The 16,136-nt window shown below is 44.5% G+C and overlaps 1 protein-coding gene across 1 annotated transcript in view; it reads right to left on the reverse strand.

Annotated features, from left to right (window-relative positions):
• Nucleotides 1-9,192: 9,192 nt before the first annotated feature.
• The window catches only part of PKP2 (plakophilin 2), an 810,521-nt gene continuing 803,577 nt past the window's right edge, over nucleotides 9,193-16,136 (reverse strand). Inside the window, exon 13 of the mRNA XM_069628098.1 lies at nucleotides 9,193-11,568. Coding sequence (XP_069484199.1) covers nucleotides 11,500-11,568 — 69 coding nt within the window. The 3' untranslated portion in view covers nucleotides 9,193-11,499. The remainder of the gene's footprint in view (nucleotides 11,569-16,136) is intronic.

Below are 16,136 nucleotides of genomic sequence, written 5' to 3' on the forward strand. Positions count from 1 at the left end.
ACGAATGATTAAAAATGGATAGCGCTGCCAAATAGCCCCTAATGGTGCCAACCTGAGGACCTTTATGTGCTAATGAAAGCAAAAAGGACAAAACATCCAGAGTGGCACACTGAAAAGGATCAACATTTTCTCTGCACCAGTCGCAATACTTATTCCAACGGCACAGAGAATTTGTTGCTGCAACACCTCCATAATGTCATCCGGGAGGTCCCAATCCTTATAACTCGGCCTTTCAGAAACCAAGCGTGAAGGTTGAGATTCATGACCTCTGGATGGAGAACCCAACCCTCCTCTTGCAAGAGAAGGTTCTCCCTTTGTGGAAGACGCATCCGAGGACAGATGGAGATATCCAGAAGGTTTGGGTACCACGTCCTCCTGGCCCAATCCGGGGCAATTAGGATCATGTGTTTCCCCGAACCTTCGCAACCTCCTGATTACATGAGGAATTAGGGGGACTGGAGGAAATGCATACAGTAGTGGAAATTCACAATCCATGACAAATGTGTCTCCTAGAGCTCCTCTTGAAGGAAATTCCATTTTCGCAAAAACTGATCCATTTGAGGGGTTCCCCAATGGTTGAAGATCTGTTGAAGGACTTCCTGAGCTAGTTCCCACTCCTAGGAGACTGTACTCTGCCTGCTCCGAACATCCGCCGCCGTGTTTTCCTCTCTCGCCAGGTGAATCGCTGAGAGGTAGATTCCTTCTTGAATAGACCAGTACCAGAGCTGTATTGCCTCTCTGCATAGAGGTAGTGACCAACGCCTCCCCTCTTGTTGAGGTAGTGTATGGCCACTGTGTTGTCATTATCAGGACATTCTTTCCTCTGACAGATGGCAGAAAAGCCTTCAGCGCTAGTCTCTCAGCTCCAAAAGACTGATGTGTTGTTCGGACTCCGATGGAGACCAACGACCGCTAATGGTCAGACCGTTGGCATGAGCTCCCCACCCCGTGAGTGTGGCATCCGTCACTACCATTATCTCTGGCCATGGTTGCCAAAAAGGCTATCCCTTCAGAATATTTTCCTTGCAGGCCCACCACAGAAGATCCTGTGAGACTCTGGTCGGAATCTGAAGACAGTCCGACATCTTTCCTGAGAATTGGGACCATTGAGGTCTTAGAGCCCATTGAAGGGATCTCATCCTCAGGCGGGCCTCTGGCTCAAGAAAAATTCAGGATGCCATGAGGCCGAGCAACCATAAGAAGTCGAAGGCCGGAAGACACTGGGCATTCTGAAATGTTGTTACTATCTGAAGAGTCTCGAGCACTCACGTCGGGTGGCGAGCTGTTCCCCAAGGATGTGTCTAGTACAGTTCCGATGTATTGGCGCTTCTGGGATGATGTCATATGGGACTTCAGGTAATTGAGGTAGAAGGCCAGTCTGTAAAGAAAGTGGCAGGTAACATTGAGATGATCCCTGACTTGTTCGGGAGAACACACACTGATCAGCCAATCGTCCAGATAGGGGTAGACATGAATCCCACCCGCCCCCACCCTGAGACTCGCTGCGACCACTGCCATCAGTTTGGTGAAAACCCTTGGTTGGAGGTCAACCCGAATGGCAGGGCTCGAAAATGAAAGTGGGAGCTGCCAACCGCGAACCTCAGGTATTTCCTGTGCTTTCGATAGATTGGCACATGAAAATAAACTTCCTGAAGGTCCAATGACACCAACCAATCCTGGAGGTGGAGGGCCTGAAGGATTTGAGAAAGAGTGATCATTTTGAACTTATCTTTCCTGAGGAACTTGTTCAAGTATCTCAAGTCCAATATGGGTCTCAGTCCTCTGTTTTTTGGGAATCAAAAAATATGGGGAATACCAACGCTTGTTCCCCTTTGCTACAGGCACTGGTTCTATAGCACCTTTCTCTAGCAGGGTCAAAATTTCCTGCATAAGGAGCGGATCTAGAACCTTCACAGAGTGTTTCTGAGGTGGATCGTCCTGGGGCTTCTTTAGAAATGGAAGGCAGTAATCATGGGCTATTGTTTCCAGAGCCCAAGCATCTAAAGTAATGTCTTGCCATTTTTTCAAATGCTGAGACAGCCTGACCCCCACCCCCACTGGTGATGAGTGCGTCAAGCCCTCAGAGTGGTTTTGAAGCAGCATTTGCAGTGACCGATGGAGCAGAGGCTGCAGCGTGAGCTGACTTGGCACCTCAACCTTGTCCACTACGAGGACCTCTCCTTTGGCTTCTTTGACTGGCCATTCTTCTCGCCCTTCTAAATGAGGAGTAGAAGTGAACAGATCTACCCCTACAAGGTTGTCTGCTAGCATGAAAAGGCTGAGATTGCTAAACAGCAGCACCTAAAGATTTGGCTGGAGCCTTCTAGTCTAGATCTGCAACTTCTCAAGGCTCTCGTCAGCCTAGTTTCCAAAAAGATGAAACCCGTCAAAAGGTATGTTGAGAAGCCGAGACTGCACATCAGATGCAAAACCAGACTTCCACAACCACACAAACCTGCGCATCACGGTGCTTGTAGCCATGGACCTCCTGATGCTATCCGCAGAGCCCAACCCAGACTGAAGGGACTCGCACAACATGGCTTCCTTAGCGTCCTTAATAGCCAGGAAGCCGTCCCTTTATTCACCTTTGGGAATATGCTTGGCCGCCATAGCAATGCACTCCCAGAGAGTGTATGAAAACGTTGCAAGCGCACACATGGAGTTGGCTGATTTCAAAGCCATACTCCCTCTGCAGGGAATACTTTACGTGCCAATCCATCCACATGCTTATCGTCCCTATCAGGAGGGATGGTGGGGTACGCCGCCTGTTTCGAGGTAGCCGTAGCTGCCTGGACACCAGACTCAGCAGTGGGGTGCTTGGACAGGTAGCCGGGTCGCTACAGGATTGGCGGTATTTCTTTGAAAGACTTTTCAACAGCTGGATTTGATTCTGGAGAATCCAAATTCCTTGCCACCCTTTTCTGCAGTTCCACATGGAAGGGTAACACTGGATCAGTGGCTGGACCCTTGTCCAGCATGTCCGTAAGATCATCGTGATCGTAAGGTACCAGAGGTCTTGACCAAGCTAAGTATTCCACAACTTTAGACATCAGTTGTCTGTATGACGAGTCTGCATGCTCCCCGGGTTCAGGTCTGCCGAATTCTAATTCAGGAGAGGTGTCAATGCCACTGGCATTGTGCAAAGACTCACATAGGTCCTGAATCCGACTCTCCTCCAAAATAAGGCACTCTGGCACATTTTGGGGTACATACTGTAGCCCAAACGGGGCATCCTCTTCACCCGTATGCTCATACTCCTCAAAAATGGAAGTCCTAGGCTTTAAGAAATTCTTCTTCAGAAGAGAGATACATAATTTATCTGGCCTGGAACCCAGAGGCTTCAGTGGCGTGGATGGCGTCGACTGGATCTTATAATTTACTTGTTTTTAGCCAGTGCCTTTTTTGGAGATACACTGGTCTCCAGTGGCTGTGGTGGCAAAAGAGGCACATCCGACGTCAACAATGTCGGCGGCAAAGCCATCGATGGTCTAAGGGGAGTTGATGACCCGATGGGCTTCATAGGCACCAATGACATTGATTCCTTCGAGGGTTACCAAGTCGTTGATGACCTCTTTACTTTACCTTTAAAACATTTATTACGCGCATCCATGGACCCTGGGGCTTTAGGGCGCGACAAGGCACACTCAACATAAATACAAGTAGGCCCTAAGGGAATCCCATTTCCAACTGTCAGTAGTTAAATTACCTATGAGAATAGAAGGGTTTTCAATTTCTTTTTCAATATTTCTGTAGATTCCAGACTTCTTAGCTCTGGGGGAAGATTATTCCAGACTTTAGGAGCAATTAGAGAAAAGGCTGTGTTCGCCATTTTGGCCGTGCAACATTTTGGGATGGTAAAAAAGTTCTGATTATTAGATTTTAGTAATCTGTCACAGGATCTTGTCACCAATAGCTGCTGTAGGTATTACGGCATCATACCCAGTCTACAGTTCTGGATGATCGTTAAAATTCGGAATCGAATTCTTGTTTCAATCGGGAGCCAGTGTAGGGACAGTCTGGCCCATGTTACATGGTCTCTATGTTTAAGCCACATTATTACTCGAAAGGCTCCATTCTGACAGACCTGGAGTTTATTCCGACTGGTCTCATCAATGCCTATGAGCAGGCTGGAGCAGTAATCGATTTTTGCTCCAATGATAGCTCTGGCAATCGTTTCTGCATTCGCTTGGGAAATCAGTGGTCTTAAGTGAGCCAGCAGTTTAATATAATACACACATGATGATACCAAACTGCTTACATGAGGTCTCATAGTGAGATGCTGGTCAAGTATTACGCCAAGAGTTTTAACTTTCTGCAACAGAGCAATAATTTCTGCTCCTATATGAAAGCTTTCATATTCCGTGCCCAGTTTCTGTATCATATGAGTAGATCCAATTACCATCAGCTTGGTTTTGTCCTTATTGGGTGCTAGTTTATTATGAATCATCCATGACTTAATAAGGTCAAATGTTTTGTTAATTTCTATTTCATCCTGTTCATGATTCCCAGTTAATGGATCCTGCGGAACCATGCCGGTTGTCAGAGATATCAATGAATTTACATATTGCCCCTAACAATGTGGGTGAGCATGATTTAATGATCATTGTTTGATACATCTCATTTTTACATTTAGTGGGTTTGAGCTGCTTTGTTATTGTATCTAGTTCCTTCACTGAAATTGCAGAGAAGTTAAAAACAGGGATAGAAGGGGGTTTCTCATAAGCCCATTTAGATGTTTCATTTTCTTGACTCAAATTATTACTTTTTTGTAATAGTATTTATAATTTTCTTACGTTTATCCTGCAAAGCTTGTTGCATCAAGTCACACCAGACAGTATTATCTTTAATCAATTTTTCTGGAACAGTATGATTAGTTAGTTCCTGCTACTTTAGGATGCAAAAATGCTCTTCAGTGTCCGACTGGGCATTTCCAATCCTAGTATTAAAGAAGGTTTTCTTTGCTTCCAGAATTGTCAGTTTATACTTTTTAGCAGCACTCTTATACGTTCTGAGGGAGTCCAACGTTCTGAGACGTTTCCATGTGTAGAAGTGCTTAAGAGTGAGTGCTTTCATGCTCGGTAGTTCTGGTGAGAACCATGCATTCCGCTTACACTCTGCCTTCGGTATCTTTTGCTTTAGTGGTGCTATGGTATTGGCAATGTTACTGAGATTAGAGGAGATGGCCATAGACAATTCCTCAGGAGATGTTAGATTAGACAGGTCCGATAATGGGTTGAGCAATGGCTCAATTTTACGAGAGGTAATGTTTTTTTAGATTGTGATATAGACTTTCAGTACCACCTCTTTGTTTTATTATCTTTGGGAATTCAGAAATCACTGAACGCAACAAAAGAGTGATCAGACCAAGGACATGGAGAAATCAAAATATCCCTGGTCTTTATTTTATGACAGGATACCCAATCTATGATATGACCTCGGTTGTGAGTGGGTTCCTCTATGATTTGTTCAAAGCCTAATTCTTTTAGAGCAAATGACATCTCAGATGCACCATTATCATCTGCGTGATTTAGCCAGAGGTTATAATCTCCCATAATCAAGAAACTAGAATTAGTTTTCAAATGAGAAAGAAGGAAAGTAGAAAGGTTTGCAGGGAAGCCCTTAGTTATGGTTGGGGGTTTGTATATCAGTAACACATTTAAGGTGGATTCTGCATTCAAACCAATTTACACACAAAGCGAATCAACTCCAATCATAAAGTGACCCTTGGTTTCCCATATGGTTAGGGATGACTTGGAGATCAGGGGCAACTCCTCCACCCCTACCCTCTAATCTATTACATCTATACATGCCTTAACCATAGGGTATAGACAGAAGACCCGTCATCCCGACCTCTCATCTTGTCTTGACTGGTCTTTGGACTTTTTCTCTGATCGAGATCCCGAGGACTCTCAACAGGGATCACGCGCAAGAGTTTTGGGGCGAGACCTCTCCTTCCTGGGTTCCACAGAAGGCGCAGTAGGACGACGACCCTGCTTCCCAGAAATGTTGAGCATTTTTACTCGGAAAGCTTCCCACTCAGCAGGAGTTGACTTCTTTGACGGGCATGCCACTTTTGTGGGTGAGTCGCCTGATGAAGACGTCGGGGAAGGCGACCGGCTCGTGACCTCTTCGAAGACGAAGAGGAATGGCGGGAACTGCTTCTAGACCGAGACTGCTTGGCCTTCTTCCTCCGAGGCGAGTCATCGGTCGAAAGACCACCAGGCCAGGACTTCGGGGATTTGGAAACTCTGCCTACCTGATGTTTCCCCTTTCGTTCCCTCAAGGCTTTTCCCCTCATGGCCTGGCACTTGGAACATGAAGTCGTATCGTGGCCCTCTCCAAGGAACCCCAGGCAGATCTGATGCGGGTCGGTGATAGACAATTTCGAACGGCAGTCCCTACGTTTTTTTTAAACCGCACAGAGGAGTCAGAGTAGAAAACATCATCTCTGAAGGTTTTCGAAAAACGCACAGAAATATACTCAATAAACACGGTTGCGAAAAAACGGAACTGAGGCCAACGGGTGCTGTGCGTGCTATTTAGAACATCGGATGGCGTCACCATCGACGGAGGCCTTCGAGGGACATGGTCCCGATGCCATCGATGCAGGGCGCCTTCTGCCGAAAAAGTTTGGCGAACCAGCCGAACCTGGAAAACATATGTCAAAGATGAGGCATACGTTGGAGGACACAATCCATTCATATGGTAGTGTTTCGTAAAAGTAGAATGGGTATTCGGGAAGGAATAATCAGAGGGACGTGGAGAAGAATGATTGTGTTTGTTCTGGTAGGAAACATGTCTACAGGGAATTCTGGGAGAGATAGTTAATGGGAATTGGGATCCTGGAGGATTTGTTATATACAAAGGGGTTGTTAGATTCTGGTAAAGGAGGGTCATTGGATGGAAGGGAGGTCTAGTTGATATAGCCTATAAAAGCCTCACAGACCTAGTCTTCCTCGTCCCTTTCTCCAGTATAATTCCGTGCCTCACCTGGGGTAATTCCCAGAGCACACACCCGGGCTCCCCTACGCAGGTGATCCTCCCTCGCTCGTCCACTGCCAGGGTTGGGATCTGAACGTGCCAGCCCTTCCCTGGCCACCTGAATAAGAAATTATCTAGGTCTACTTGGGAGAATACCCTCAGGTTTCTCACAGTACCCTGTGGAAAGGTTGAATGTCCTGTTTGACTGTACGGCTGGGATCAAAAGGACAGCCGGCCACCGAAAGACTGTTGAAGTCATGCTTGATATTTGTCCTAGGCTTTTTAAAGTGTATATTGGGACGCTGGGGGCAGCATTGTATTTATTTTCCATTCTAGGATTAGCTGCCTTAGTTTGTATAGGTTTATTCAAGGATGGTGAAAATATTGTTAGCACACTTTAAAGTAGTGGTATAGACCGTGAATCAGACTTTCCGTCAGGACATCCTCAAGAATGGCCAATTCTTCTTGAGGTTCCTGTGTCTGAATGTTAAACCGTACTGCTGAACTTTTTCACAAATCAGCATACAAGACAAGATCTTCTGTCGGTGAAGAGGAGGTTGATGGCTCTGCTATGTCCAGCGAGGGAACAGTATAATCATTGGAATCAATCTCTATGTTTTCCTCTTCGTCCCCAATAATTTCCTCATCTGTATAGATGTTTTCCTCAACTATCTTCTCCTCCTCATGTAACTGTTCAGTTTGTTCTGGTACTATTTTCTGGGTGAAAATGCTTGCCCTTTTCGCTTTGTTGATAATTAATCACCAGATTCCATGAAGGACCGCATCTTATCCATTAGGTAAGTAAACCTTTTCTCTGACAATGGTGTTCACTGAAGGGTTCACCAACTTGGCTGTAAAAGAAAAATCTTCCTCTTCCAATTCTGACCCTGGAGCGGCTACCCTTCTGCATAGCAGAAGATAGGATACGTTTCCCTTCCATGGGCTTAGAAATGCATGTTCCCTTTCGTTATGTAGAAAATGAACTTCCGTTCATGAAGCGTCCTTTGAAATATGTTTCTCCTTGTTCTGCTGTAGTTTGTTTCGGCTTCAATGCACTTGTTGAATGTTCCGATGTGCTTTTGTGTTTATGTCCACCCCCACTCTGTTCAGTCGACGGCCTAACCTTCGACCATGCACTGGAGTGTTCAGGTGTTTTTGGTGTTGAAACATGACTCATGGACGGATGTTTACTTCAGTGTTCATCCAATGTTTTAGGCTTGGGGTCTTGAGCAGCCTTATGGACACCAGAGGTTTTCTCCCCAGCACGACCCCATGTGAACCCTACAGACGTGGAGGCCGGCTGCATGGAAACCCTAGATTCTTCCTCTGTATCCTGCTCTTCGGCGTCGCTCTCGAAGCAGATGCCCGCTTCCTCTTCCTTGCAATCTTCAGCGGTAGATTCGTCCAACTTCTTTTTGGCCTGCATTGTACTGCATGCCCACCTTTTTGTATGATGCTCCTTCAGGGTCTTCAGTTAAAAAGGCTTTCAAGCTTTGCACCGAGAGTCGCGATCCCTTGGAAGACTGTTAATGCACACTCAATGTGTGTCCTTCAAAGGAATCTGAAATTGCACCTAGGGCAAAATTTAAATTGAGTTTTCTCCATTGGGTAGCCAGGAAACGGGTGAGCTAAATGTAAAGAGTATAGGTGAAACTACATTAGGGGTTAAAGGCATTCTCTAAATGGGTTTTTAGAAAAATACAGCCTTCACCCACTCTTCCTACTGCATCGCCTTTCAGTGTCCAGTGCTGGAAAATGTTGCTCTCGAAGTCATGCTCAATGCCGATCTTTTGTGAGGTGGACCACGATTGGGCATCAATGGTTTTGACTTCTTTAAACTTGTTTACAGAGATTCTGCCTTTACCATTCAACCTTAATGGCAGAAAATAAATAATCTGAGGAAATAGGCGCACGAAGGATCATTGGTACCTGTATACACGTAGGATAGGGATATTGGTTTACGTACGCCCCTATTGACACCCACTTTTTTTCAAATACGTAAAACATATAGAATACTCTGCACCAACGACTAGATGGCAGCCTATGCAAAACATTTGAATGTAAGCAGACTCACAAGCCCCAGAATTGGTTAGAAACGGTTCACTCTGTGGTGACCAATACAAACATACAACTCATTAATTCACCTATCGGTTACAGTAAGTTCTTTTTCATACGGGTTAACCCTTTCTGGGAGACATGCACAAAGAGACATTGATAATAAAACAGTTTTATTGTTTCTTTAAAACAATGCAAACATTATGTTACAGGGAATTGTCAATTTAAAACATGTGGGGAAGAAAACAAAAAACAATACATCCCTTGTACTCATCTGTCATACAAACACTTCTGCTCCCTTTTCAATTGTCTGCAAATTAAATGTTTTTTCCAGTGGAGGGAACAAAATCTGGACTTGTACAGCAAAGGTCTGCAACCTGTGACTCGTGATGCTTTAGATTACAACCCCCGTGATCCCTCGCCATTGACTATAGTGGCAAGGGCAGATGGTTTTTGCAGTCCAAAACATCTGATGAGCCAAAGGCTGCAGAGCCCATGATGTACAATATTTAATCCACCACTGAAAGGCTGATTTCATCACTATAGAATCTATGGAATAAAAAAACGGTGTCACACAAACAGAATCAGGATATCTGTATATAATAATAATATTGATTGCGATATAGTTTAAATTATAAGATATCTGTATATGGCGGGTGCAGTGTTATGTAAGTAGATCCTAGTCTTAAAAACAAGACCTGAAAACGTAACCAATTAAAACAAAAGTCTGCAACATTTGTTTCTCCACGTTGCTTAGACTACAAACCCCCTGTTCATCCTATTTTGCCCGCAATCCAAAGATCACAGGCAAAAGAGGGTGCACACTAAAGGGCGCAGACTGCTGAGGCGGGTCAAGCCCTGCCCATTCTACACACGAGTGCACACAGGGTCTGGAACGCCCCAACAGAACAAGTGGCACGGACAGCACAGCAGGTAAGGGTGGTTGTGTGTACGCTGTGTTTGTATATGGGGAGGGGGGCCTATGTGTGTGTGCTCACTCTAGAGGAAGGCAGAGTGAAAGGAGAGTGAAATTAGCTATTTGGGGGTGACTGTCCCCATTTCAAGTAAATTCCACCAAGGTTTGGAGGAGATGGACCCACTTTTCCCATCCATGATAGGCTGCAACAAATCGGCCTAAAACAGCATATATGGGTGGCATATAGACAAAGAACTAAATCCCCATTATCCCTGCATGAATATGCTGGCTAGGGCTGATGGGAGTTGTAGTCCAAATCATTTGGGTAACCAAAGGTTGAAGACTGCTGGATTAGAGGAAAGACCATAATAGATGCTGAAACACAATTCATGAGCTTTTCAGCAGACATGTGGCCATTGCAACAGAAGAACTATAGCAGAACATCAGATGGCAGATCCTGCTGCAATGGTCATCCTTTCGGACAGTGTTGCCAGCAGGTGATCCGACCATCTTTTGACTTGCTGACATCTGAAAGGCGTTGGGGTCTAATGTTGGGGGGGGGAATAGTAATTCAAGGGATTAGACAATATACCTGACAGCAGCCCATTTGCAAGATAGATGGAGGGGAGCTAACTCTTTTAGTCGATCGTCTCATTTAAGTGCCTAGTATCTCTCATAGGAAAAATGCCTTCTCCACCTTTTGAGTCACCATACTCCCCACACTCCCTTAACAAAATCACCATGCAGCTAGGTTTGTAGGCAGGAGTCATTTATTCCTGCCTGGGATGTACCTGCCCAAATTGTTCATGACATTAATTCATCAATTCTATATAGCTTTTGATTATTCTGGATCACTAACCAGCTAAGTAAATGTAATTTAGCCAAGTGGAGCTAGAATACATAGAAACATTCATGGGCCTCCCCAAGTAATGAGTTAGAACGGCAATGCTACTTTTAAGGACATGTCCGACTCTCCAGAGAAAGGGATTACATGAGTTCCCCACTCTTACAATAGATGGTACATGCAGTTATCGCTGTCAGAACGGGGGTAGAAGAAATTGAGTCATATTTCAGATCAGTATTCTGCTTTCCCTGCTGGAGGCGAGGTAATATGGCATCGCCCTGCCACCTGTATTAGGAGATTGAATGGAACGATGAGTGATACAGGGCTAAAAGTACAGGGCCTTTCCTTGGTATCGCTGACTGCAGCAACATGTGAGAGTCTGATAACCTGTCATGTTTTTGTGTGTGCAATGGATCTCTTGGGCTGTTACAAGCTCTTAGTTGGTATATGGGGAGTTTCTGTAAAGAGCAGAAGTAAATGATGACGAGACCATCCTTTTAAGAACATGTGCACAGTGAAGTAAAGGGTGCAGTTGAGTTAGGGCGGTTAGAAAATGTGTTAAATAGGTCAATAAAAACAGTTAAGGCACTAGGTTTGCTCAACAGCTGGCATCACTAAAAGAGGGGAGTCTGCTAAGATACTGTGAAAAGTCTGTGCACCAAGAAACAGGGTCCATTGTATGATGTTCCAACACGTCCCTCCCTCAGTCTTTAAGCGAGTTGTAGGCTTTTGCTGTCCGGCTGTTGACAAAGTCGGTCTTCTTAAATTGAGCCTGAAAATAAAAAAAATTAGAAGAGGTATTAAAATTCCCCAAATTCACTTTGTCAACACCGGTCATGGGGTAAGGCATCAGGGTGACATTTCCATTACCAGCGATTACAATTATGTCAGGCCTCAAAAGCAGGGTGATCCATTCCACGTGCAATGTTCACTTAAACAAGTGTGCGAAAAATACAGCTTATGTTTGATGTAGGTAAAACAGATGGTATGGGTTATCAATTAGTTCAATAATTGTAAACTATCTAGAAGTGTAAATATTTACATGATGAAAGTACATGGAGTGGCAAGCAGGACACAGTGTCTGCCTAACGGTCAAGATTCAAAGGGCCTGGCTATTGCTGGGACTAAATGCATAGCTGACATCACGGATAGGCACATACCCCAATACTCCATAGGAATCTTCTTCATAAAACGGCATCTCCCCCCACACAAAAGTCTGATAATACACCATAGACAAGCCTGATATGTGGTTGACTTAGCACTGATCTCGCAAAGGCTTCAACCTAACAGATGTCTATGTTTCAACCCTACTAGCCTGAGGCAACGACTAGAACAGATTGCCCTTCAGACAGCAATTGTCTAACGTGACTGACTGCTTCTTATCTCTTGCTTTAACATTGATCGGAAGAACAGGCAGCAGATGAACATACAACCAGCTCTGCCTCTGACCAAATGGCCTTCCACAGTATTGCACCTCCCATGACTGACATTACTGCGTGCATTCCTGAAGGCAGCCTAACCATGTTTATTTTTCTCAACTTGCTCCTGCTCAGTGTACCATTCAAACCTTTCAGACCAAAATGCATGGGACCAACCTCAGAAATTCAATCCTTTTTGGGAAGAAACTACAAATCCGGTGTAAGCACTGTATTGCGGATGGCCGTTTGGAAAGCTTTGGTGTTGGAGCGCTAGTTGCAGCAAGTACTCCTATTGGTGCAACAACCTTGGTTTTAAAAGCTTGTTGATGGCGCGGAGCGCCGAGTGTGGTTGGCACTGCTGTTGGGTCTTTTGTGGGACCAGACAGTGGAGGTCTGGTGAGTGCCATTAACCATAATCGTCCATGTATGAGTTGCGCAGCAAAAGCATGACTAAAAATAAGGCTTATGATTCCAATCTCCTCAATATGGCAAGAGATTTGCCCCTCCCAGACTTGCATTGTGAACCTACCTTTGCAACCACAGAGAAACCGAAAAAGGCAGTGAAAATTATATAATTTTTTAATATGGTCAGTAAGGTCACAAGAGGGCACGTTTCAGTCATGCAGTCCTTTGCAGAATGCTAGAGGGAACATCTCAATATCGGATTCTGAACTATTAGGATTGAGTGGGGGGGTCATAAAGATAATAGAATGAAGGATTCTTATTTAAATCCTCCGATTTGAACAGCCTATGCTACTGACGACGATCGTCAGGACATGTCACCAGGTGGCTTGTAGCCTTCTGGCATTACCCAATTTCTCAGACAGACCAGCAATCGCGTAGCTAATCGATCGGCACTGCAAGCATTAAATTAAGTCTAAACTTCCTTCATCACGTCGTATGCGAATACTAATAGAGAAGTGAAGATCCATTTGGTGATCTTAGAAGTGCATTAAAACATTTGTATTTTTAAAATGGATACCATGGCGAAGGGTGAGGGCGTACGTTCCCTTTTTTCCCCACCCAAAAATAACCTGGACTACAAAGTGGGAAGTGGGGATTTAGCCTCCAGACAGTGAACTTGCCCTGAATCACCAGCACTGCTGGATCCCTTGATCACCAAGCTGAGCGAAGGCAAGAGAATGCAGATCTCATTGTGTCTATCGGAATCGCAGGTAATTTCCCCTGATCCACAGACAATCAAAGAGCTGGAAGTAAAGTGCCTTTGAATGACATTGAAGCCATCATTCCATCGGGCTGTACGGCGCAACAGCAATGGAAAATATTTCTGGTGGCGTAGGAGAAGTCGTCTAAAAATATAAAGGCAACGAGGAAGAATAGGAGAACCTCAAGGAATTTCCTTAGGAAACTGAAATTCACAGAATTGCCCGAGCATGCTGGTTCATGAGATGTACTGTTGGATTTTGACAAGGAGCAGCAAGCTTTAACTGTAAATTAGCTGATTCCAGATGAAGAATGCATTTTGGCGCAATACAACCCTAAAATGAGCGGCGTGATTTCTAAGTGTTGCCCCAGAGTCCGCAGCTGGTTTTTGTGCCTCAGGCTTTTCAGAGTGAAAAAAACACCTTCGGCAAGCTTGTCGGTGGAATTGTAAGTAGGAGCAGGAAGCAAGGCTAAGAAAACCCTGTGTTTAGCATCCTGAGAGGAATGGATACCACTCGCTGTCCTGCAAATATATCTTCTTTCAAGCACAATCCTGCCACCTTGATGGAGGGAACGCAGAATTTCCCTATTTCAACAAGACTCTGGGCTAATTGCAACAGACAACCTTGGTTGCACTTGGTAAGTTCATTTTGTGAAGAAAGACCTCAGATATTGAGCAGATAGAACATATTGGCCCTTTTTCTCCCCAGAGGTTACGAATCTTAGGGCAATAGCCACATGAGAAATTCAACAGGTTGAATTTATACACAATAGGAAGGATAGGGTCACCTTAGAGATTATCTAAGATGCTTTAAGAATAAAATCTTCTCCCCTAAGGCAATTAGGGTACGATATTCCACTGTAGAAGTCTGAGGGTCCTGGTAAACAGGGTTTTGGTTGCAACTAAAGGATCTGGTCAAGTTTAAAGGAAACTCATATTTCAGTAAACACTTATGGCCCACGACAAAGAAATGTGTTTATGGCCCCACAGAAGCAAGCTCCCTTGCCTGAACATCATGACTGGTCGAGGCTGCCGGGTGTTCTAAATGCGGCTACTCACACTAAAAAAGCACCTCGGAGAAATCTTTATTAGTGTAAACTCTTTGAAGGTAGTTTCCTGGAATACCTGTGGGCATAGTCAACTGTTTACAAATCCTGATTTAGGATACCCCTTAAGAAAGTATGAGTTAATTCTTCTCCAGGAGATCTGGCTATTATATTTTATTCTATTGCCTGTCAATTTGCCAGGAAACATAGTGGGGGTTGCCCCTCTGGGGGCCTTACGATTACCATAAAATCCTGTATTGGTCTTTTAATAAAAAATAAAAAAAACATAATATCCAGAGAGCGGCAGTGATGGCTATATCATAGTTGCTGGGATTCTAAACTCCACTTGTCACCCTGCTGAGATGCAGGATAATACATTGGAGTTTCTTCAACCCTCAACTTCTCTCACACATAAAATCTTACAGGGAAATAGGTGGGTGTCCTGCCACACATCATTGGGGTTAACTAGGTTGAATGGTAACATTCCTAGGGACTCCCAGATTCAATCAACCAGGCATAGGGGTGAAACCATGGCAGTGCTGGATTTTTTTCTTTGTGGATAATCTGTTTAATATGTGTAGTTATTTTAAAGTCGATACCTCACTCAGTGACCACAATATGATATCTTGATATTCAATGTTTTATTTTGAACGCCAACCACAGAGGGAAGATGGAGCATAAGTAATACAATGGAAACAGGAGCAATTCAAAAATACAATAAGCTATATGCCCCCTGACCTTTTGGTAAAAAAATATTAATGCGGTTGTCTCTCTAATTTGACAGTAAATCCTGTAAAAAACAGGATGACATGGAACGGAAAGAGTGCAGATATACTTTTTTTTTAAAACAATTTTTATTGATTTATTCAAACAAAACAAAAACAATACAAACCAAACATGCAGTATGAATATCAAGTTCCATTGTACATTGCTTAATTTTAGTCACTGCTCCCCTTATCCCACCCTCCCTTACGAGCCTATTTATTCCACGCTTTCTGTATCTGCCTCACGTGGTGGGGTCTCGCATTCCCTGGATTCTGTCAGGTCTTGTGTCGTTCCAATTCTGCTGTTAATGATTTCCATGCCATCAGGGTTCCCGCCTCCTCCTCGCCCCATACATTGCTCGCCTCCTGCCATACCATGGTTTCAGCCTCCGCCCATTTCTGCAACTCCCCCCAACACACCTCCACCCGTGGCCTGTGACATGTCTTCCATCCCATGGCAATTCTTTTTGCGAGCACATATGCTAGATCTTTCAATTTGCTCACATGCTTAAGCTTCTGCGATCTGGGGAACCCCCCAGCAAGAATGCCCAAGCTGTATCAATAACAATCGTGACCCCTTTTTCCGCTAGTTTCTTTGCTACTTCACCCCAGAAATGCTCAAATACTGGGCATGACCAAAACATTTGTACAATGCCAGCCATTTCTTCATCGCATTTGGGACATGCTTGTCTTCCAGCATTGTTAAACCTAGCTATCCTCTGGGGTGTCATATATGCCCTGTGCGTAATATATAGTTGTATCTGTTTTAGTCTAGCATTTCTGGACACCTTCTTTTGGTACCCCAGGGCACGCTCCCACATCCCATCCTCTATCGAGGTTCCTACTTCCTCTTCCCAGTCTAGTCTTAGTTGTGTTATTTCCTTTCCAACCTTGGACATTATCATCTCGTATAGTCTAGAGATCTCGTGCCCTCCCTCCGTTATGTC

Source organism: Ambystoma mexicanum, chromosome 12, assembly GCF_040938575.1.
Source record: "Ambystoma mexicanum isolate Mex_15411 chromosome 12, UKY_AmexF1_1, whole genome shotgun sequence".
In the NCBI taxonomy this organism is placed as follows: domain Eukaryota; kingdom Metazoa; phylum Chordata; class Amphibia; order Caudata; family Ambystomatidae; genus Ambystoma; species Ambystoma mexicanum.